Below are 22,564 nucleotides of genomic sequence, written 5' to 3'. Positions count from 1 at the left end.
TTCCTGGCATGTCTACAACATTTTGGCGTGTTGATGTTTTTTTAAGTCCTCCTGCAAATTCACCAGCATTTATTTATTTTTTTTAGTGCACTCCTAAATAAAGATGGAAAGAGCTGTCAGTTCTATATACGCTTCTTTTTTACCATTGTTTACTTGGAAAACTGCAAGGTGAAATTCGTATGAGCGTGAATTTTAACAGACAGCTGTGTTTTGGTTCACACTTTGTTTCAGACAGTACAGATTTGATAGATTCAGCTTCAGGTGAGAGCTGGATCTAATTTCTCCCCAGTCCTAATGCAATATCCCCTAATAGAACGCACTGTTGATGTTATACTAGGGACACAAATACATGCATTTTAAGACATGATTTTCCTAGTTATATGCATTTTGGAGAAGGGGAGGTACCCTCTGTTTTGGGTTGCATATTGTTTCAGAATGTGCAGATGAGGTTGGTTCAAATTAAGATGCAAGTGGAGGTTGCAGGTGCCATCAGATCAACACTTTCAAAGCAATGAGCTCTCCCTACTTGGGCAGAGGAAGCCAGCAGGAGAGGAGGAGCAAGGGAAAGAGGGGAGCCAAAAGGCCAGAGAGAAAAACCAGCCGTGGCCAGATCCAGTGGGCCGTTCACCATCCCTGCCTTATCATGTGGATTTTATTGGGAGGTGAGGCTCAGCAAAACAACAGAACTTATTTGGAAGCCATCAAAGAAATGCAGCAGCACACAGAGCGCCAGCTCTCAATTATTGTCAGGTTAGCGTGGAATAGTGTCCAGTTTTTACTTTGGGTTCAAACAAGGACTTTCAGCAGGGTGCTCATTTCTGCCAGGAAATACTTGAACTATACAAACACATTCACAGTCTTGTGGAGTGCCGTTGGTTCCCCGTGCCTGCTCCCAGTGGTGGCTGGTGTCCATTGGGGCTGGTGGGGCAGAAAGCCAGGAGGGCCAAGTAGGCGGAGCCAGAGTCAACAACAGCTGGAGCCACAGCCAATGGCAGGCAGAGCTAAGGAGCTCTTGTTTCTGCCCCATTAGGGGCGGAGGAAGAATTCAATTCAGTATGCATTCAAAGCCAAACCTATCCAACTTGCCCTTTTCTGAAACCACGTGCGAACCGAAACAGAGCTATCCTTCAAAATTCACACTTTTCCCAATTTCGGGTTACAGTTTTCCAACCATTTTTTTAATGCACATTTTAAGGGAAAGCATGCATTAAAAAGAAATTTGTATTTTTTTTATTTAAAAAGACATTAAAAATGCATTGCATATGGGGAAATTGCTTGCAAAAATGTGTACGTTCGCCAAAACTGCATATGAAAATGTGTTTATTAGGAGAAATTCGTACTAAAAATGCTGGTGAATTTTCATGGGGAATCAATAAATTTCAAATCGCTTCAAAATGTGGGGAACTGGATTTAAGAATGAGAACCTGGGAGAACTGGAATCCTTCCACTCCTCGTCCCCATCTTCCTCCACCACCTGCCTTCTGAGCTCTGCAAGACGGCCACCTCTTTTGTAAAAAAGGCAGGCAGGTGGAGGCTGGTGGAGGGCAGGCTCAGAGCAGTGCCCCATTTGCCCCAATGGACCAGCCTCCACTGCCAGCTCCAACTGAAGCACCTCACCCTCCATCAAGGCCCTCTTCTTCCTTGTGTACTGCTTAGACAGGATTGCCATACGTCTGGAATTTCCCAGACATGCCTGGAATGCTGCAGTCAGAAGGAGTGTCCAGGTGGAAATCGGCAAGAAAATGTCCGGGAAAATCCGGGACATATGGCAGCCCATATCGGCAGTGTCGTTTTTGCCAATTTCCCATAAAAATAGCTCAAAAAGTAAACCTTAGCGCACACGCCATCTTCCCACCTGCCACTACTCTCACCCTACTGCGGCCTCAGCTTCCTCGTGGGGCTTCTTCTTCCCATAATGCAGCTGAGGTTTGGTCAGCCATGGAGGCAGCTCCCGGTTCCAGCCTAACAATCGCCTCCTCTGTTTCTCCGGACACATTTGGCAGAAATCTTCGGAGAGAGGCTTCAGCGGGGGGCGTGAAGGGCTGGAGAAGAGGGAAGGAGGGGCGTGGGGAAAGGGGCGCACGGAGCTCCTCGTGACGGCTTCAACAACTTTTGTGTCCGTATTTACACTTTTTGAAATAACGGCAACCCTAGCTTAGAATGGCATCGCAACTCTGTGCAGCCTGTCAAATCTGACTTGATAATGACATCACTGAGAGCAAGTGAGGGCAATGGTGAGTGAAGACAGTGACAACAACAAAAAACAGGACCCAGTTCTCCAAAAATGTTAAGAAATTCTCAAAAAGGAGAGGCATCCCCTGCACCCGGCAAGATGGCTTAAAAATATGGATTAAAAGATTGACAAACTTTCCTACTCGGCCCACATCCTGAGGGATTTCTCAGTCAGCAGAGCTTGAGACTCTTAATCTCAGGGTCGTGAGTTCGAGCCCCACACTGGGCAAAAGATTCCTGCATTGCAGGGGGGCAGACTAGACGAACCATGGTGGTCCCCTCCAACACCACAATTCTATGATTCCTCTATGATTTAACTCTCCTCCAAGGAGCTTGAGGTGAAATAAATAGGGGGTGTTCCTTTTTATAATCACGGCAGGCGTATGAGGGAGGCAAAGATAATGTTACAATGGGCAACTTCCCAACCAGGCAGAAACCAGAAGGTTGTGCACATGCCTCTCCTTTCCCCATCTAGGCAAGCAGACGCATGGTCAGACTTGAAGGACACATCCTGGCAAGCAAAAGCCCTGAAGGAGGGTCAGTGAGAGGGTGTGGCCTGGGAGGAGTCCCAAGGGCTGGGCAGAGAACTCCTGGGGGCCACATTTAACCTCTAGCTTTGAGGGCCCACAGCCCTGCTCAGGGGTGGAGGAAGGGGATGTGGTGGGGGCAGTCCGCCCCAGGTGTCACCACCGAGGGAGGTGACAAAATGCTGGGCAGCACTTACCGCGGGGCCTGCATCTCTCCTGGGAGTGACGCGGTGGTTTGGGTGCCTGCAGGCTCCCTGCTGCCCCAAACTGTCTGCCCACCGCTTCCCCCTCAGATGTAGGGCGGGTGAGTGGGAGGAGGCAGGCAGACACCTCGGAGGCCCCGCAGAGAGTCCTGCCCCAGCTTGCCCCACCCCCACGGGTGGCTGGCCCCCACCCCTGGGTGCAGAGCATGCGCGCTGCCCCAGGTGCTCAGACAGCTTGCCCCAGGTGCTCCACCGCTGGCCCTGCTCTAGACGATGATTGGAAATGGTGAACAAGGTTCATTGGACGGGGCGATCTTGCCCTGCAGCACACATTGCAAGGCAGCATTAAAAGTACTGGGGGAATTTGTTCTTCACTCACTTGAGTCAACAGGAAGCTTCAACCGGCCTGGGCACGGTACCCTTTGAGTAGAAGAAGAAGAAGAGTTTGGATTTGATATCCCGCTTTTCACTACCCGAAGGAGTCTCAAAGCGGCTAACATTCTCCTTTCCCTTCCTCCCCCACAACAAACACTCTGTGAGGTGAGTGGGGCTGAGAGACTTCAGAGAAGTGTGACTAGCCCAAGGTCACCCAGCAGCTGCATGTGGAGGAGTGGAGACACGAACCCGGTTCCCCAGATTACGAGTCTACCGCTCTTAACCACTACACCACACTGGCTCTCACACACCCCGGAGTGGAGTGCACACCCCGGAACACGTCCCAGAATCCTTTGCCACACACAGTGGAACACCACGCTTCAACACTTGGGGTGAAGTCAGTGCGGCTGGTGCTTCCCTGAAGGCAGAAATTATGAAGCACACTGCCCTGCTGCGTAATTTTACCACACCATTTGGCTGCTTTGGGTTGCGTCTGTCAAGAACACTGCAGTCACATTTTTCACACATTAGCATCTCAGCCACGAAAGCTAGAAACCTTTCCCGCCCCCTCCCTTCAAAAAAGCAGACAGATAGTTAATAATCACAACACTGTTCTTTGTACAGTGCCTTCAGCCAGCAAATAAAAAGATAGGGATTAAATCAAGGTTGCAGAAGCATTTTTAGTCTGGGGGCTACATTACCCCCTGGGCTAGTTTCTGGCTGGTTTCTACACACACACACACACACACACCTTAAATTGATAAGGCCACACAAAATTTGAAGGCCTCACATGCTAATGAACTTCCCTTATTTGTGCAGCTCCTCTTTATTTCACTGAGTCACACGCGCGAAGATTTTGGCGCTGTTCCCCACGTGGGCCCTTTGTGACACTGGTGCAGGCAGCTGCCTCACCTGGGTCGCCTCTTGGCAGCTTTTCAGCCTCACACAGCACTTTCCCAGGCAGGAAGGGGCAAAATAATAAAGCGCCCTGTGTAGCTCGAAAGCTTGCACACACGCACACACACACACCAACCAGAGCCTGATAGGGGAATACATTATAGGAAATGTCCTTCTGCTGAGTCAGAGCCAATGGTCCATGCAGCTCACTATTGTCCATACTGACTGGCAGCAGCCCTCCGGGTTTTTAGACAGGGAATCTCACTCAGTGCTACCCAGAGACGCTGGGGATCGAACTCCGGACCTTCTGCCTGCTCCAACAGAGATGCTCTACCACAGAGGCACTTCCCACTTCCTGATGAGAACAATCATTCTTTCCAGTGCTGTGCCATCTCCTGCCTTTGTCATTCCAGGGCAGGCGATTTCCAGCGGTCCGCTTTTTAAGATTATGAGCACGGAACAAGGAACAAAAAACGATGCTTCCTGTAGCCAAGAGAACACAGCCAGCTCCCCCTCTTTCCTTTCTCCACACGCCTCCCCCCCCACCCAAAAAAAACCTAATACTTGTTCCATGCAACACCCTGCCCCACATTTACTGAATGCCTGCATTTTCTCCTCCTTCCTATCCTTTTTGGACTAATCCTTCAAAGCCTCATTAGAACTTTGACCCAAGTAAAGTGATTAGGGCTTGCATAATCCCATGGAGAAGAGAACAACCCCCCTTTTCTGAAACTTAGCCCCATTGGTTCCCCCCTCAAGGCTATGGCACACACACACACAAACACACACTGAAAAGGGGACTCATAAACACCCCATGCAGTTTACAGCCTGTGTGGGGAACAGTCTTGCCGGGATGACTTGAGTTCACAAAACAGGTTGCTTGAAAATGTGTTTTTTATTTCCCCCGCCAGGCCGGCCTGCGATGTTTTCAGCTGCGGCCAAGATGGGGGGCGTCACAGCTTTGCCTTGAGAAAGATCCTGACCCTGAATTAGCGAGAGGAAACTTCTTTCCAGCGAGGGTGGGAAGGGTTTGCCTGGGGCTGGCATGCGTTCCGGAGATCCCGGCCACAAAAAGATCGCTCCTGAGCCCAGCCACTCGGTCGTCCCCTTCCAAACATTCCTCCCTCTTCCACCATGGCGTTTGCCGACCTACTTGAGAAGATCGGGGGCATGGGCCGCTTCCAGGTCCTGCAGGTGGCCTTGCTGGTGACTCCCGTCTTGCTGGTCGCCAGCCACAACCTGCTGCAGAACTTCTCCGCGGCCATCCCGGACCACCACTGCCGGATCCGGCTGACCGGCAACGCCACCAACCCTGGCCATGCAAACAGAACTACTCAAAAGCCAGGGACGGAGGAGGACCTCCTGTGGATCTACATCCCCAAAGACGTGGCTGGGAAACCGGAGAAGTGTCGCCGGTTTGTTACCCCCCGCTGGCATCTCCTCAATTCCAGCGCCGACGACAGCCACAATGTGACACAGATGGACACCGAGCCGTGCCACGATGGGTGGATCTACGACAACAGCGTTTTCGTCAACACTATCATCATGGAGGTGAGGTGGGGTGGTGGCCAGGCTGCCACGGCATTCCACATGGGTTCCACGTGCAGTGATGTTTCGCAGCGGGTGGTAGCCTTTCAAGGCAAGCGTTTAAGAAATGACTCGCACCACGTCCTCCTGCAGCCCAATGATGTCTGGAACTGATGGGGGATTGTAGTCCTGAGGGCCACAGCCCCCCCCCCCAGCTCAGTCTCTGCCAATTGGAGACAACCGAGGGCTAAAGCTGACATGGCGTTGAATGTGTCTTTGCATTTAATGGGCAGGTTTTTTCTCCCGCTAGAACTAACTGCTAATTATTAGGATCCGTGGCAGGGAGAAGTTTAACCGTCTCCTAGCCCGTTGCGCTGGCAAGGAAAATTTGGGCGCTGAAAGTGGCTAGTGGCTTTTTGGGGGGAGTGTGCCAAACCTCAGAACACACCTCTCTTCTCTCTTGCCCGGTCCTCATCAGCCTGGGCCCAAGCAGACAGGGCGTGGCAAGGGCTTGGAGGAGCAACTGGCCCCCACAGGCTCCTAATCAGGGGCCCCAGTTTAGGCACGGGAGAGAAAGCCAATTCTGTTCGTATTTATAAGTGAGTCTGCCTACTTCGCACGTCCCAAAGCAATGTGCAAACTGAACGACAGCCGCCATCCTTTGAAAGGCGCACTTCTCTGAATTTTACAGTGACGTTCTCCAGACATGCAGCCTGCACACGAATACATATATACAGTGGTGCCTCACAAGACGAAATCAATTCGTTCCGCAAGTGTTGTCACCTAGCGAAAATTTCGTCTTGCGAAGCACGGACGGGGGAAGCGCGGTTTGGCGAGGGGGAAAAAAACGCGAAAATTTTTCATCTTGCGATTCGTGCCCATAGGGAAATTCGTCTTTTGAGCCACCCTTTCGTTAGCGAATGCCTTTCGTCTAGCGAGTTTTTCGTCTAGCGAGGCATTCGTCTTGCGAAGTACCACTGTACTGGAGTAAGTTGCATATAAAATTATACATACTTGTAGGAAGATTGTGTATAAAAATGTGTTATATTAGGGAACATGTGTATATTAAGCAAAATTTCACAGAAAGGTTTGTATACGTGAATCATTAATATTGGGAGAAATTCGCACAAAATTGCTGATGAATATTCAGGAGGACTATTCTTTTAAAAAAATTGCGACCTGGAATGGAAATATGGAGAACTGTACTTAAGATTGGAAGGCTGAAGGCTAGGCTGCTTTTAAAAAGGGATGGGGGATATTTGGTATAGGCAGCAAATACAATCACCATCATGCTTTATATCTTATTTTGCTTGGCTACTAAAATCCTGCCATCCCCCTAAATTAGAAATCTTGTAAAATAATGTAATATACTTTTGCCAATGCTGGCGAGAGGTAGCTGTGCAAGAGAATTCCACCATCAGTTGCTAACTACAAGGGCAAAGTGAAACTGCCACAGTCGGTAGCAGTCTACCTCTGATCACCAGAAGCCCGGGAATAACAGCGGAAGAGGGCTATTGCCTGCATGTTTGGCATGTGGACTTTCCATAGGCACTTTGGCTGTCCAGCGTTGGAAGTAGATTACTAGGTCAGAGGTATATTACTGCTCTCTTTCCGCAGGACACTTGCTTCCATGGTGCCAGGAACAGCCACATCGACTGCCACAGCGTAGGAAGATTAATGTTTCAGCTGATTTGATGCACACTGATGTTTTCTGTGCATGCTATCTGCCTGTTTTTCATGTACTGTAGTAATTCTTTTTATATATAAAAAAAGGTTAATGTGGCAAAAAGGTAAAATGTTCTAAAGCAGCAGCACCAACCCTGTGCTTCAGTTCACCATTTTTCTCACAGCTTAATTCAACAAGTAAGAGGAAAGGGATATGATATCAAGTAACAGCATGTAGAAAATTCAACTGGGGAAAGGGAAGCATGGGAGGCCAGAGGTTGACAACCTTTTTAGGCCTTTGGGCACATTTGGATTTTTGAGCAAGTGCCACAGGCATCGGTTGCTCTCATCACTGCTTCCCCCCGCCCCTCCACTGAATCAGCACCTGCCTACTTCGTTTTTCCAAAGGATCTGGGCAAAAGTCCCATCCAGCAGAATTGACCGGAGCTTTGAAAAACGCATAGAGCTGAAAGAGGAAGTGAGAAAGAGCGTCACTCTTTCAACTTCCTCCTTTAGCTCTCTGTGCTTTTCAACAGAGAAATGGATAGCTACCCTCACCACCTCATCGCCGCAGAGGCGGAGCGGGGGGGCTTCTCCAGAGGGAAGACCTCAGAGGTGCTGTAGTGCCCACAGGTGCCAAGTTGGCACCCCCTGCTGTAGACCCAGAGATTATCAACTACAGCAGACTCCTGCAAGCACACAACACTGTGTGGGGCTCTCTCCTGTCAAACGGAATCTCAGTGCTATGAGGTCTGATCAGTTGCTGGGGGCGGGCGGGGCTCAGCATCAGTCCCACCTGCCCCACCAGATGATTGGCGCTGTCACGGCTAGCTCTCCATTTGACAATAATCTTTTGCGCTCACACAGACCGCATCCAGATGGGCAAGCGGTGTGTGTGCTGAGGCATGCCTCCACACTCTGGTTGGCTTCCAACACATAAAAACATATCAAACATTTAAAAACCTCCGGATAAAGGGCTGCATTCGGATGTCTTCTAAAAGTTGTGTAGTAGCTTAGATCAAGTGTGGGAAGCTTGTCAGGCCCTCTAGGTCAGTGTTTCCCAACCTTGGGCCTCCAGCTGTTTTCAGACTACAATTCCCATCATCCTGACCACTGGTCTTGCCAGCTAGGGATGATGGGAGTTGTAGTCCAAAAACATCTGGAGGCCAAGGTTGGGGAACACTGCTCTAGGTATTGCTGGACTACAGTTCCCATAATCCCTGGCCATTGACCATGCTGGCTGGGGCTGATGGGAGTTGGGAGTCCAACAATATCATGGATGGCATCAGATCCCCCCGGCCTGCTTTAGACCTCCCACCACCCAGCTTCTCCTCTAGGGGGTGGCACACTGAACCACACCTCCCCCAGTGGTGGGATGTTAACCGACTGACACAGGTGGGTTGCGATTCCTCTTTTTGTGCCAAAGGGTCGCTTTGCCTTCATTTTAACCCTCTTCCATTCCATCCATGCAGTGGGATCTGGTGTGTAACCTGCGGACCCGGAGACAGATGGCACAGTCCATTTACATGGGGGGAGTCCTGGTGGGTGCTCTCCTGTTTGGGAGCTTAGCTGACAGGTGGGTATCTATGGTTGTTCAATATATCTGCTCAGGGGTGGGTGAAACAGCTCAGGTGGAGGGTGGGGGAACAGATGAAGACATGAACTGCCATCTCAGTTAGGCTTGACAAAACGTTGGCCTCAGCAGCACTGTTCCCGCAAAGGGGCATTGTGGGAAATCGAACTGGCAGGCCGTTTCCCAAATTAGTTGCTAGCACCAGGGAAACCTGCAGCTTGTGAGGCACCTTGCTAGACTCTGTCCCCCCCCCCCAAAAAAGAATCTGGGGGCCAGTCCTGCTGTTAATATTCAGATTGTTGGTACAGTAGCAATGGCAATATATCCACGCAGTGTCCTGTGTTGCAGATTTGGGCGCAAACCAGTTTTAAGCTGGTCCTACCTGCAGATGGCCGTTGCGGGACTGTGCACAGCTTTCTCCCCGAATCTCACAGCCTACTGCGTCTTCCGCTTCCTGGTTGGCATGTCGTACTCTGGGATTATCCTGAACTGCATGTCCTTAGGTAAGAGTTGCAAGGCCCAGTCCGGTGAGGCCCTCACCCATCCCACCACTAAAATCCAGTCACTGGGCCAATGGCTTCACTTGATTCAGACACCAATGAGAAATAGAGCTTTGGTGTCCATCACCTTAGCTTTTTCTCTCCCTCAGCTCTGCCCCTACCCCCTGTTGTAAAAGAAGCATCAAAACCCTGGAGTATCTACCATTTAGATTCACCCCGTCTTTCCTCTGAGGTGCTTCAGGGGGTGGGCAGAAGATAGATTGGGATCGATTAATAGGCCTCTATGTGGTTTGCAGTGGGTCGACCAGCAGTTCTGATTCCCAGCAGTTCTAACAAAGAGGAGCAAGTGTTTTTCTCCAAAATCAGTTTGCTGAAAGAGTATACTTGGAGGAAAACCAGGAGCGGATTTTTATGTAAAACGACTTGGAAGCTTGGTTCTGGGCTTAGCCTGCGTTCAAAAACAGACCCTGTTCCTTTATTCTGCCGGACTGAGATATTACTTTGCTTGGGGCTGTAGCTAAACAATGAACAAAGTTGGTTCCACAATTCTGAGCCTTCCCCCTATTGGTATACATGGCTTTCACCATTTTATCCTCACAACAACCCTGTAAAGGAGGCAAGTCGAAGAGATGGTGACAAACTGGTGAGCTTCAGTGGCAAGTGGGGATTTGAACCCAGAACTCCCTGGTCCTATTTCTACACTTGCCTAACCACTGCTGGCTCTCTTGTAAGAGAATCAACCATTTGAAAAGTTGTCAAAGAATTTCAACTATGACTATCCTGGAAACTCCCCCCCCCAACATTGTTCCATTTCTGCCCTAAGCCTAAATGTGAAGATCCTTCTCCCTGTTTCCCCCACCCCCACAAAAATCTGGGGAGATAGGTTACAGAGAGAGGAGACTGAATCAGGCTCACCCATTGAGCCTCATGGTTGTCTCTACCCACTGAATCACACTACCCCTCGCTCTGTAATTCCAAACATTTCCGCCCACAGACTTGTAGGCTGGTGCTTTTAACACCTGTAATACAGGTCACTATGTAACGGGTGCAGCTTTTACTCCAGTGTGGAAATGGAGCAGTGGCTGAAGCTAGACCTGCTGGATTTCTGCCTGCCAAGCAGCTGCGGGAGCCACAGGGGAGAGCTTGCTTTTGCATGGTGGCGTGTGGAAGAGTGTTTTCGTGTTTGCATTTTCTTGCATTCCTGACTCCATTAGCTGTGTTTTGCCCTCAGCATGTTGCTGAGCTGTACAAATATTTATCCCCCTGGTTTGGCATACCTGCCTCTCATTTGCTTTATCACACGCAGAGAGGAGAGGCGCAAAGGGTGGGTGGGTCACATGATGTGGAAACATTGGAGACGGATTGTGGGGGGACAGGCTTGTTTGGTCATATGGGAATAATTAATGCAAAACAATATCTCATTTGATCTGCCCTGTGCTAGATTTGCCAACTGACCGGAAAAACACACAACCTGGCCTGCTCTTCTGCTCCTTAACAGCAGCTTGACAATGTGCAGAAGGGAGCAGAGGAGGTTTTCTATGGGATGAAGAAAAAATAGCATTCTCGGCTTTGTAATATCTGCAGAACCAGTCACTGTTAAAAGCAGGGGAGCAGAGGGCAGGAAGAGAGTTGGCAACCCTTGCTGCACCCCTACTTTAATAAACATGCACTTCTGCAAAGAATAATCATATAATTCTATGATTCCTATCAGATAGATCAGCCCTTTATCCAGAAACACAAAGACTAGAATCTTACTTTATTTTTATGAAAAGAACCATAGCTCCGTGGCAGAGCATCTCTGCAGAAGGCCCCAGGTTCATTCACCAATGGCATCTCCAGACAGAGGTGGGAAAGGCTCCCTCTCTGAAACCCTGGGCAAACTCTGCCAGTCAGTGTAGACAGTACTAAGATGTATGGGTCCCAGTGGAATATATATGTGTGTGTTGTTACACTGTGACACCAGAGGGCGACGTAGAGCTGAAATTAGAACTGAATGAATTTTTCCATTATGTGAGCTGTAAACCGTTTCTTTCCAGATCATTTTCGGAGCGTTTTTTTATAGCTGTGTAGATGCAGCCCCTGTTGCCATATAATGATTGATTGGCTGCATCTCTATCTTCTGCTCTCGCTCTCTCTGTGTTTCCTTTAGTCCTCGAGTGGGTACCAACCAAAGTGCGCACGATTGCTGGGACTGTGGTGGGATATTCTGCAACCGCCGGGCAAATCATCCTTCCTGGACTGGCCTACGCCCTCCCAGACTGGCGCTGGCTCCAGTTCGCTGTTTCAGTGCCCTTTCTCGCCTTCTTTGTCTACTCCTGGTGAGCACACATCATCCCTTTGCAGAAAACACCCTTAATTAAAAGATTAAACCCTACAGAGCAGCCAGGGTCTCACCCAACAGCTCCTGTGACTTTTGCCATGAACTGGTGTCATGTGAGCATTTGGCCAAATGGCTCATTCACACGTCAGTCTTGCTACAAGCAGGGCTGGCTGACCCATAAACCAGAAGTTGCCCAGGGGTGCTGGTCCTTACTGTCCCCAACAGTTTGAGATGTGACTTTTTTTTTTAAACCCTGCCTAGGTGGTTTGCAGAATCCGCACGGTGGTTAATACTCTCGAACCGACTGGAACAGGCTGTGAAAGTTCTTAAGAGGGTAGCACAGATCAACAGGAAAATGGAAGAGGGAGAGAAACTCAGCACAGAGGTACAAAGACGAATTGAGGTTGTTGATGCAACCAAATTCACAAGCAAGGAGTGCGCACATTCTGTGAACCTGTGTCTGTTACGTTGGCTGGATTTGTAGTTGTTTTTTAATGTGAACCTTGAATTTTGAAATATCCCAATGTGACTCAATTTGGAGGGCACCTTTAGGAGAAACACAGTACAGTCGTACCTTGGATCTCAAACGTCTTGGCTCCAGAACTAATCGGCTCCTGAACGATTGAAACCTGGAAGTGAGTGTTCCGGTTTTCGAACGTTCTTTTGGAAGCTGAATGTCCGACAGGGCTTCCGTGGCTTCCGATTGGCTGCAGGAGCTTCCTGCAGCCAATCAGAAGCCACGCTTTGGTTTCTAAACATTTTGGAAGTCGAACGGGCTTCTGGAACAGATTCCATTTGACTTTCAAGGTACAACTGTATTAACATATTGAGGGGGGGATGGACAGACACCGTATGAAAACACTTCCTTGCCAACATTAGTATCAGCATTATTTATATATTACATTTATCTGTCACTTTATACAATAGATAGAGTCTCAAAGTGACCTGACAAAATGAAATACAACAAATAAAAGCAAGTTAGAACCAGAAAGAAATTAAACAAACAATAGAAAATGCTCAGTGGTCCAGCTAGGCCGGGGGTCTGCAACCCGCGGCTCTGGAGCCGCATGCGGCTCTTTTGCACCTTTGCCACGGCTCCGGGCAGGGCCGGTGCGTTTAGCGCCGAAATGTAGGGGGCGCTGCGCCACGCTGCTGGCCCACCTGCGCCCACCCACTTCTCTACCTTGCTGGCGGCTGTGCTGCTCATGCGTGCCTCGTTTTGTGCCAGCGCAGGCGCAGCAGCAGACCGCAGCAGCTTCCCTCCTTGGCGCCTGTCCCGGCGCTTGTGTTTGGCTGCTGCTGGTGGAGCTGCTGGCTGCTGCGATTCGACGAGGCGTGACGACTCAACGAGGTAAGGAGGCAGCTGCGGGCTGGGCCAGGGGCGACGGGCGGCGGGCGAGGGGGAAGCCCTCTTTTAAAAAAGTGGAAGGGCCCGGCTCCAGGACACGTGGCAGTCTGGGAAGGAAAAGGAAGCCCGGCTGTTCAGCTAAGGGCGGCCCAATGGGATGAGATGGGCGCGGGAAAAAGCTCAGGGGACGACCGGTCCAGGGCTCTGTTTCGGGGGCACGCAGGAGACTTCCCTTAAGCAGCGTGGCGAAAGGGGCCCGAGCATGGGCGTACCGACGGGGGGGGGCAGGAGGGGGCAGCGGCCCCCCCTAGAAGCGGGAGTCCCATGGACTGAAAGAAGGGTTTTATCCATTCTGAAGGAATGTTTTCCCGCACCTGCAGGGGGGACGTGATCAGCCCCCTGCTTCAGCCCCTCTCAGCTGCCTTGCCCAGCCCCTCTGCTGGCCAATAGTGATTGGGGCAGTGTGCATGCTGTGTGCTTTTGCATAGGTTTGCTAAACTTTTAGGGTTGCATTTGTGCTGTTCATGGGGCGGAAGTATTCTGGGGGGTTGGATTTCCCCTTCTAGATTTGCCCCTGCAGCGTCAGGCGTTTGGACGGTTCCTTTAATACAGTGCTTGTTGTTTGGCTGGGGGGGGAGCGTTTCGTGATATTTTGCCATTTTGCCTTCATTAACTGCTCTTCACTACCTGTCTAAATTGTGCTATGAGCTTCTGTGTGTTTATAGTGCTTGGAGCCTGTACTTGCATCCGTGTTGGGCAGTGGTTTGGGGACATATTGGAGGTCACCATTTTTGGTGGGTAAAAAACTTCGTGTTTTAAAAGTCACCCTGCTGCATTTTAGAATTGCCCTTTGACTTTTCCCCCCCAGGCACTGTAGCTTAATCGCTGACCTCTTTGTTATTCAGTTGCCTTGGAATTAGCTACATTGTTCTTTAATAGCTGGGCTATTACCTCACCGCAACTGGATTCCCAAATTGTTTTTTTTAAAAAAAAAAGATTTTCTTGGTTTACAAAGTGTGTGCAATGAGAGAAGGGGGAAAGAGGTTTTTGTGCTGTTCATGGGGCGGAAGTTTTCTGGGGGGTTGGATTTCCCCTTCTAGATTTGCCCCTGCAGCGTCAGGCGTTTGGACGGTTCCTTTAATACAGTGCTTGTTGTTTGGCTGGGGGGGGGGAGCGTTTCGTGATATTTTGCCATTTTGCCATTTTGCCTTCATTACCTGCTCTTCATTACCTGTCTAAATTGTGCTATGAGCTTCTGGGTGTTTATATTTTTGTGGGCCGCAATGGTTTTGCGGCTCCCAGTTTTTTTTTCTCTTCAGAAACGGGTCCAAGTGGCTCTTTTTGTCTTAAAGGTTGCAGACCCCTGAGCTAGGCCAATATTGTCAACACTTACTGGCAGCCTCTCTCCAGGGTTTCAGAGACGAGGTCTCTCACAATCCTTCCTGGAAATGCCAGGGAAGGAACCTGGGGCATTTTGCATGCAGGGCATCTGCCACTGAGCTTACAAACTCACCCATCCATCACCTGACACCGCATGCTGTCACGCACAGGACGGGAAAAGCAACAGTTTCAAATGCAAAGAAGCATCCCTTTGAAGCTGCAGCTTAGATTCAACAGGGAAAGGTGCCAATTTTAAAAGGAAGGAGCATTCCTGGTTCCTTTGCAGTTCAAGGTGGGAACCTGATGTCATATGATGCCAGGTGACAAGTGGGTGCACAGCTTGGCCCACTGCTCAAAGTGGTCCACCCATTCCTGCCCCCCCACCTCCAAGCTTTGCAACAACCCTAACAGATAGGCTATGCCAGGCATGTCCAACAGGTAGATCGTGATCTACCGGTAGATCACTGGACGTCTGCGGTAGATCACTGGTAGATCATTGGGTCCCCCCAAAGAAGCTGAACAACTCTGACCCCCCTAAAAAAAAACCTCAATATTTTACCGCCTCCCTGAAAAAAACTCAACAACTGTGACCCGAACCCCCCCCAAAAAACAGGGGCCTTCCTTCTTCCTAAAAGAAGCTCAACAACTTTGAGCCCCCCAAAAGGGTGTAGATCACTTCCAGTTTTTAACTCTGTCAGTAGATCGCAGTCTCTTGGGAGTTAGCCACCCCTGGGCTATGCTATCCAACATTCTACTTAAATGCCTCCAGCACAGGATTTCCGGGCATGTCCTAAACTCTATCTTTCTCTCCTTTTCAGCTGAGTACATGTGTATTTACTGGAGTGCACATATTTTTAAAAACTGTGAACCCAACGTTATCCATCTTTGCAAACGGGAATCATTCCCTGTACTCCTAGTGTTCGGTGGTTACGTGCCGCTTCTTAGGGAGTAGTGCACTGTGTGACATACGGACAATCCCAAGCAGGTTTGGTGACTCTTCAGAAACTCAAGAGATAGGACTCGTGAAGGTTGACAAGTCACTCAAGACCAGTGGCAGACTTCCTGAGGTCCTTTAGGCTCTGCTACCAGTGCCTCTGCCAACCTTTGCCTTCATTAGGAACATTAAACATTAAACATTAGGAAGAACTTCCTGACAGTAAGAGCTGTTCGACAGTGGAATTTTCTGCCAAGGAGTGTGGTGGAGTCTCCTTCTTTGGAGGTCTTTAAGCGGAGGCTTGACAGCCATCTGTCGGGAATGCTTTGATGGTGTTTCCTGCTTGGCAGGGGGTTGGACTGGATGGCCCTTGTGGTCTCTTCCAACTCTATGATTCTATGATTCATTCTTTCCTTAGATTGGGGCAGTCCAGGAAAGCTTCTGCATCAGTGACGAATAAGATCAACCATGTGTTCTCCTGTTCTTCCTGCAGGTCTTAAAATCTAGCATGCAGAAAGAATTGTCTCTGGCACGATCATCCTACACAGCCGTCAGCTTAGTTCGTACACCCACCGTGCGCCGGATCTCCTGTTGTATTTCTAGTGTCTGGTACGCTTTGATCGTTACTTTTCATCCCCCCGCTCCTAAAATTCAAATACTCTCACCAGGGCTAGAAACTTGGTTTTCAGTTTCTTTTTAAAATGCAACACTAAAATTATCAAGAGGTTGAGTTCTAATTACTAAATTATAGGACTGCAATATTTTAGGTGCTGCTAAAACATTTGGATGAGTGAAAGATGTTCCTGATTAGATGGGGAGCAGATTATTATTATTATTATTATTATTATTATTATTAACATTATTTTTAACCTAACTGCTTACAAACCTATGGCTGTCATACACTTTCTCCAGTTTCTTTTTCCCCCAATATAATTTTTTTCTTTGAATTTCCAGTTTCCCCCCCCCAAAAAAAAACCTGATTTCAAATTAAATAGTTACATTGTTTCATGTATTGACTTCCCACCCCCACCTCCAGAATGTTTTTGTTCAACCCCTTTTTTTCTACTGCATTATATATCAAAGCTTTCTCTCCAGTTTCATATCCACTGTGACTAAAGTGTACATTGTCTAAAATCAAAACAAATGATCGCCCCCACCCATAGCTGTGAACTTTCCCCTTTTCTTGCGAGGAATCCTATTCGGAATAAGGGAATTTCCCTTTTTTTAAAAAGGAAAAAGTTGACAGCTATGCCCCCACCCCACTCCAGAACAGTTGCTTTAGTCCTATGAAAAATTATGTAAATTTAATGGATTAAATATTATGGCTCATAGAGTTAATTAGCCAACACTCTGATCCTGTGGACATTTAGAAGACAAGTTTATCCCCAAATCAGATTATATATTTGTGCCACATATATAAAAAAGAAGAGTCTAGAAATAAGGTACAGCCGTACTTTGGTTGTCAAATGCCTTGACACTCAGATGTTTTGGCTCCTGAACGGCGCAAACCCGTGAGTGAGTGTTCCAGTTTGCGAATGTTCTTCGGAAGCCAAATGTCTGACGCGGCTTCCACTGCTTCCAACTGAGTGCAGGAAGCTCCTGCAGCCAATCGGAAGCCATTGGTTTTTGAACCGTTTCGGGAGTCAAACGGACTCCTGGAATGGATTAAGTTTGACAACCAAGGTAACCACTGCATTTGGTGTTTTTGTAGCATCTTTTCCAGGGCCGGTTGTATCTTAGAGCTATGGAGTGATCAACAGTGTGAGTGACACAATATTATGTCCCGCTGGAATCTTGTTGCATTCTGTCAAATTGGTAACAAGCGAAATCCACACAGCTCTCGGCTCCAAAAGCCATTATTTCTGACACTGATACCCACCACAACCAGAACCTGCACATCCCTTGCCTTTCTTTCTGTGCCATCTCCTTTTAACACCCGGTTTCCAGGTTTGCCACTAGTTTCGCTTACTACGGCCTCGTCATGGACCTCCAGAACTTTGGCTTCAGCATCTACCTGATCCAGGTGGCGTTTGGCTGCATCGACATCCCAGCCAAACTGGGTGCCGCCATCGGGATGAGCTACATCGGGCGGAGAACCACACAGGCCTCTTCCGTCATCATGGCTGGCTTAGCCATCCTGGCCAATCTATTTGTGCCCCAAGGTAAGCTGACGTCAAGCAGAAGTGGTGAACGTCATCGCTGCTTGGCACCATGCATAGCCACCTCTTGCTCTGAAAATCAGTCTCCTGAGGTGGTTTGGCGGCTGATGGCACTTACTGTAGTTGGTAAATCCTCTCTCTTCTTTTATATTGCTACAGTCACCGGATAGCTTTCCTTTGTTAGGGGTGCTTGTTGGTTAATGCATCAGAATGGCTCTAGTAGATGCTTCCTTGATGGGAGCAATTGGATGGGAGAGCTTTCTGGAATACACCAGTGTGGTGTAGTGGTTAAGAGTGGTAGACTTGTAATCTGGGGAACCGGGTTCGCGTCTCCACTCCTCCACATGCAGCTGCTGGGTGACCTTGGGCTAGTCACACTTCTCTGAAGTCTCTCCGCCCCACTCAGCTCACAGAGTGTTTGTTGTGGGGGAGGAAGGGAAAGGAGAATGTTAGCCACTTTGAGACTCCTTCGGGCAGTGAAAAGCGGGATATCAAATCCAAACTCCTCTTCTTCTTCTTCTTCTTCTACTTAAAATGCAAGGTTTACTCACATCAAAGTCTTGCCAGGATTCAGCAAATACCATGATGAAAAACAGGCAGGCCATAATCCTTAAACCAGGCACCCCCAAACTCGGCCCTCCAGGTGTTTTGGGGCTACAATTCCCATCATCCCTAGCTAACAGGACCAGTGGTCAGGGATGATGGGAATTGTAGCCCCAAAACATCTGGAGGGCCGAGTTTGGGGGTGCCTGCCTTAAATGTTAAAAATATAAATAGTCCAGTTCAAAATGGAGATTGCTGTCTGGAGCACAGCAAAGAAATGTCTTCCCACATTGCAGGTAGGAAAAAGAGTGTGTAGTGACAGGAAGAAGTATAAATTACGTTTTCTGTTGTTCTCCTTCCCGCAACAAATGTTTAGAGCATGGGTAGGAAAACTAAGGCCCGGGGGCCGGATCTGGCCCAATCGCCTTCTAAATCCGGCCCGCGGACGGACCAGGAACCAGCGTTTATTTACATGAGTAGAATGTGTCCTTTTATTTAAAATGCATTTCTGGGTTATTTGTGGGGCATAGGAATTCGTTCATTCCCCCCACCTCCAAAATATAGTCCGCCCCCCCCCCACAAGGTCTGAGCGACAGTGGACTGGCCCCCTGCTGAAAAAGTTTGCTGACCCCTGGTTTAGAGGCTATGACATTGTAAACGTCCCCTGTTTGTGACTATCTAGCCACCCTGCTTTCTGTGATTTGGCTGAAGATCCTCCCGCAGTTCCCTGGACTTGTTGGTAGCTAGGAAAAATAAAATAACCATCAAGGTGTAAGGAATAGAAAACTCACCATAACCCCCTGACTCTCTTTTCCACCTTTCCCCGATCGCACAAGATCTATACACCTTGAGGACGTCCCTGGCAGTGCTTGGAAAAGGGTGCTTGGCTTCATCCTTTAATTGCCTCTATCTCTACACAGGCGAGCTCTACCCAACCGTGATCAGGTACGTCTCCACCTCTGACTGTCACCTCCCCTTTAGATTACCGGTATATGGAACACGACTGGCAAAAATTGAGAAAAATCGGAGCCAGTGGGCTTCTTATCGCTAGAGTATGATATCCCTTTTATCATCCGAACATGCAGCTTCCGTGCTGAATCCAGGCTCCTGTCATAGCAGCACAAAGCCATTCCCAGTGTGTCACAGAAATAATTGCCTGGGCAGTAGCAAAGCTCACTAAGAATATGCTTGTTTCTTGGATGCCACATGAGCAAAGTGCCTATTTGCATGTGAGAAAGAGAGATCGGAGCTATCAACGACCACAAACATTCACTTAATGCTGTCTCATATAACTTAAGAGCACAGGAGGCTGTCTTACAATGAGTCACCCAGCCACAAAAATCATAGCAGATTTGACTTCTTCACACCCAAAAACATATTTCTAAGGCCCCTCACTGAAGAAATTTGCAAAAATTAAGCTTCACCCACCCCCCAAAATGGCACAACTTATTGGCAGTGGCGTAGCGTGGGTTGCCAGCGATCAGGGCCACGCCAAAGGGGTGAATGTAAGGGAGGGAAACAGACTAAGTATGCTTGCGCATGCAACTGCCCAACAGCATCCACGTCACCCAGATCACAACTGCCAAGATAAGAAAAGAAGAGTCACTCCATTGTCTGGAGAGGTCACTTCCTGGTTCACATGGAGAAGCCATTTTCAACAGAGGCCAGCAACGAAAGCGTGCAGCTGTACTGAGGCAGCACCGGGTGTTGACATTTTGTGCCCCTAACAATTTTGCGCGTGGGGCAACCACCCCTGTGCCCCCCCATGCTACGCCTGTGCCCCCCTATTGGTCCAGCTAGCTCAGTATTGCCTTATGCTGACCAGAAATATCTCTCTAGGGTTTCAGGCAGGGGTGTCTCTCTCTCTCCTAGCCCTGAACCTGAGACCTTCTGCATACAAAGCAGATGTTCTGCTGCTAAATTGCAGCCTTTAATGCTCATTGGTGCCAGTTCAGACATTCAGCACAAAGAAGCAGTGCCAAGCAAATTGTGGCTCAGCCCCCAAAGCAGCTTCTCTGAATAAGCAAGTCCTACAAAAATATCCCCCCCCCCAAATAGAGACACCCAGATCTTGGTTCCCTTTGTTCTGGTTTGTTTACTTGTTTAAAGAACCAAGAGAAACCAACCTTTTGTTTTTTACCATTTTATGGTTTCTCCTTTAAAGGTTGTTTTCTACACTTGCAGACAGACCGGGATGGGGCTAGGAAGCACCCTGGCTCGTGTGGGGGGCATAGTGGCGCCGATGGTAAAAATGACCGGGGAATATTTTCCATACCTCCCACCTCTCATATACGGGACAGCCCCAATTCTGTCTGGGATTGCCGCTTTCTTCCTGCCAGAGACACGCAACAGGCCGCTCTCGGATACCATCGAAGAAGTTGAGAGTGGGTGAGTTCCTGTTTGTGGCCTCCTGGAAAGGCACAGCCAGGGGGTCAAGAAGCTTTTGCAAGTCTCCATTCACGAGTCCACAGTGCATCCCATCTTTGCATTTCTGCACCATTTAAAACAAAAACAAAAAAGCACAATTTGCATTTATAAATGCATGTTTTTGAGCCTGTTTCCTCACAAAATTTTATGCATTTCTAAATATATACTTTATTCCAAAGTGGACATTTCCTAATACATTTGAATTTTGTTACAAAGAAATTTCTTTATACGCCTCCAAGTGGCTTACAGAAGGGAATAAACCATGCCATGCACGGGCTGTCATACGTGTGGAGGAAAACCTTCACACGTTGCAGTGTTTCCAAAAAAATAGACCAGAGGCAATTGTATTTCATCCAGCAGAGCTTTACTGCTGCTGAAGGCAAATGAGTATAATGATCACTAATCCAGTACATTCAGGATTGGCACTGTCCATAAGAAACTCAGCACTTACAAAAACGTATTACAAGATTGAAACTTGTAAGCATACTATGTAAAGAACACCACACCAGAAGGAAGGAAGAGAGATTGAAAGAGAAAGTAACACCCAGGCTCCTTCTGGCCTATATTTATAGTCAGCATGATCTTAATTGAAAGAGATAAGAGAACCAGTTCAAACCAGCTTCCCAGAAGGTATAACCCAAACAATCATGACCCTTCTCCTTGTTTCTCTCACGCACAGAAGCTTCTAGTAGCTTCTAGAATCCTCTTGTATTAAATCAGAATTGGGAAGATCTCCACACATCAGATCAATACTTTCTGCACTAAGAAATGCAACTCCCCATTTATACACAGTCAAGGCATGAGTGACCATAACAGCACTCATCGCCACATACCTGGAAGTGACATCAAAAGGGGCCAAAATGGCCCATTTGATTCTGGATGCAGAGCCATTTGACACAACTTTGCGGAAAATTCACATTTGCTCATTTATGTGGAGTGATGCAAATTAAGGCTGCCATGTAAGCAAAGTAAAACAAAAATAAAATTGAGTTTAAAGGGAGGGGGTGGGGAGGAGCAGGAGATCCTGGTCCAAATCTATGGCCCCTGCAGTCTGCAGCTGCCTTGAGATGTTCTGACAATGACTTGCTTTTTTATCCCCCAACAGGCAGATGCCGGAGCAACATCTCCCTACCAAGGACCATGAGCAGGTTTTGCTGCAGAAGGTGGGCCAGGAGATTCCCCAGGAACCTGGACTGTGCTAAGATGGGGGCAGACGAAGCCGCTGACCATCTGCTGGGAATCGCCATGCCTTGAGCATCCTCTGGAGGAAGGGAAGAGGGAGTGTCAGAAATTGACATGAATGGACCAAATAAAACTAAGAAATCAATTGCAGCACATCTCTCTCTGGGCACAGGGAGAAGATCAGGTCAAGCTTTTTTGCTTGTGGCAAAACCATGCAGAAACCAGCATTTGGGGTGCAAAATTCCAGATGTTCTTGCATAGGCATAACCAGCATTTATGTTTGGGGGGGCAGGACACCCGCCTGTCATCACCCTCTCTCTGGCTCTGCCCAGCAGATTCGGAATGAAACGTCTCAACAACGGTTGTTTTAAATTACTTTATTTTCACCCCAAGTGCTCAGGGGGGAAAAAAATCTGTAAAAATATTCAGTCATTTGAAAACTGGGAAGCTAAATAAAAAAATTAACATCAGGGAGTGGCTTTCATGTCGAGTATATTTTGCAAAATTACAAAGAACATGCCTTTTTTCATCTTGTGTTTTTTTTAAATTAAACTAGAATAAGTTTTCTTGGATTTGCTGAAAACCTTTTCAGCACTTCCTTCTCAAATTCCTCCTTTTTCCAATGCATTTTTTCTGTGCACGCTCAGAAAGCATATCTCCCCTGCCATCATTGACATTAGACAGGTATTTACTATCTGCAAGGTACTGAATGACCGCTCTATAGTACAAGTTGTGCATGGCTGAGCAAGACAGGTGAGCAGAGCCTTTTTAG

The 22,564-nt window shown here is 48.3% G+C and overlaps 1 protein-coding gene across 2 annotated transcripts; it reads left to right on the top strand.

The window, feature by feature from the left end:
* Window positions 1-5,036: 5,036 nt before the first annotated feature.
* LOC117038926 (solute carrier family 22 member 6-A-like) lies at window positions 5,037-21,885 on the top strand. 2 transcript variants are annotated; one of them, XM_033135913.1, is made up of 10 exons: window positions 5,040-5,785; window positions 8,899-9,002; window positions 9,348-9,502; window positions 11,649-11,817; window positions 12,081-12,204; window positions 15,975-16,090; window positions 17,429-17,643; window positions 19,020-19,128; window positions 20,368-20,571; window positions 21,716-21,885. In XM_033135913.1, exons 1-10 carry the CDS (start codon window positions 5,369-5,371, stop codon window positions 21,810-21,812), a joined length of 1,710 nt encoding a protein of 569 aa, XP_032991804.1. In that variant the 5' UTR covers window positions 5,040-5,368; the 3' UTR covers window positions 21,813-21,885. The 2 variants fall into 2 exon arrangements, with proteins under 2 accessions (XP_032991805.1, XP_032991804.1); XM_033135914.1 differs by lacking the exon at window positions 21,716-21,885 and having other exon boundaries at window positions 5,037-5,785; window positions 20,348-20,523.
* The last annotated feature ends 679 nt before the right edge of the window (window positions 21,886-22,564 follow it).

This window comes from Lacerta agilis, chromosome 17 (assembly GCF_009819535.1).
Source record: "Lacerta agilis isolate rLacAgi1 chromosome 17, rLacAgi1.pri, whole genome shotgun sequence".
Classification (NCBI taxonomy): Eukaryota; Metazoa; Chordata; class Lepidosauria; order Squamata; family Lacertidae; genus Lacerta; species Lacerta agilis.
The sequence above is the reverse complement of the archived record's forward strand: the minus strand, read 5'-3'. Positions and strand labels throughout refer to the sequence as shown.

Bases quoted from the DNA above. Each gene is read 5' to 3' on its own strand.
- LOC117038926 (XM_033135913.1), top strand. From the start codon at position 5,369: ATGGCGTTTGCCGACCTACTTGAGAAGATCGGGGGCATGGGCCGCTTC. The intron at 11,818-12,080 runs GTGAGCACACAT...AACCCTGCCTAG, and splicing joins GCCTTCTTTGTCTACTCCTG to GTGGTTTGCAGAATCCGCAC. The intron at 12,205-15,974 runs GTACAAAGACGA...TTCTTCCTGCAG, and splicing joins GAGAGAAACTCAGCACAGAG to GTCTTAAAATCTAGCATGCA.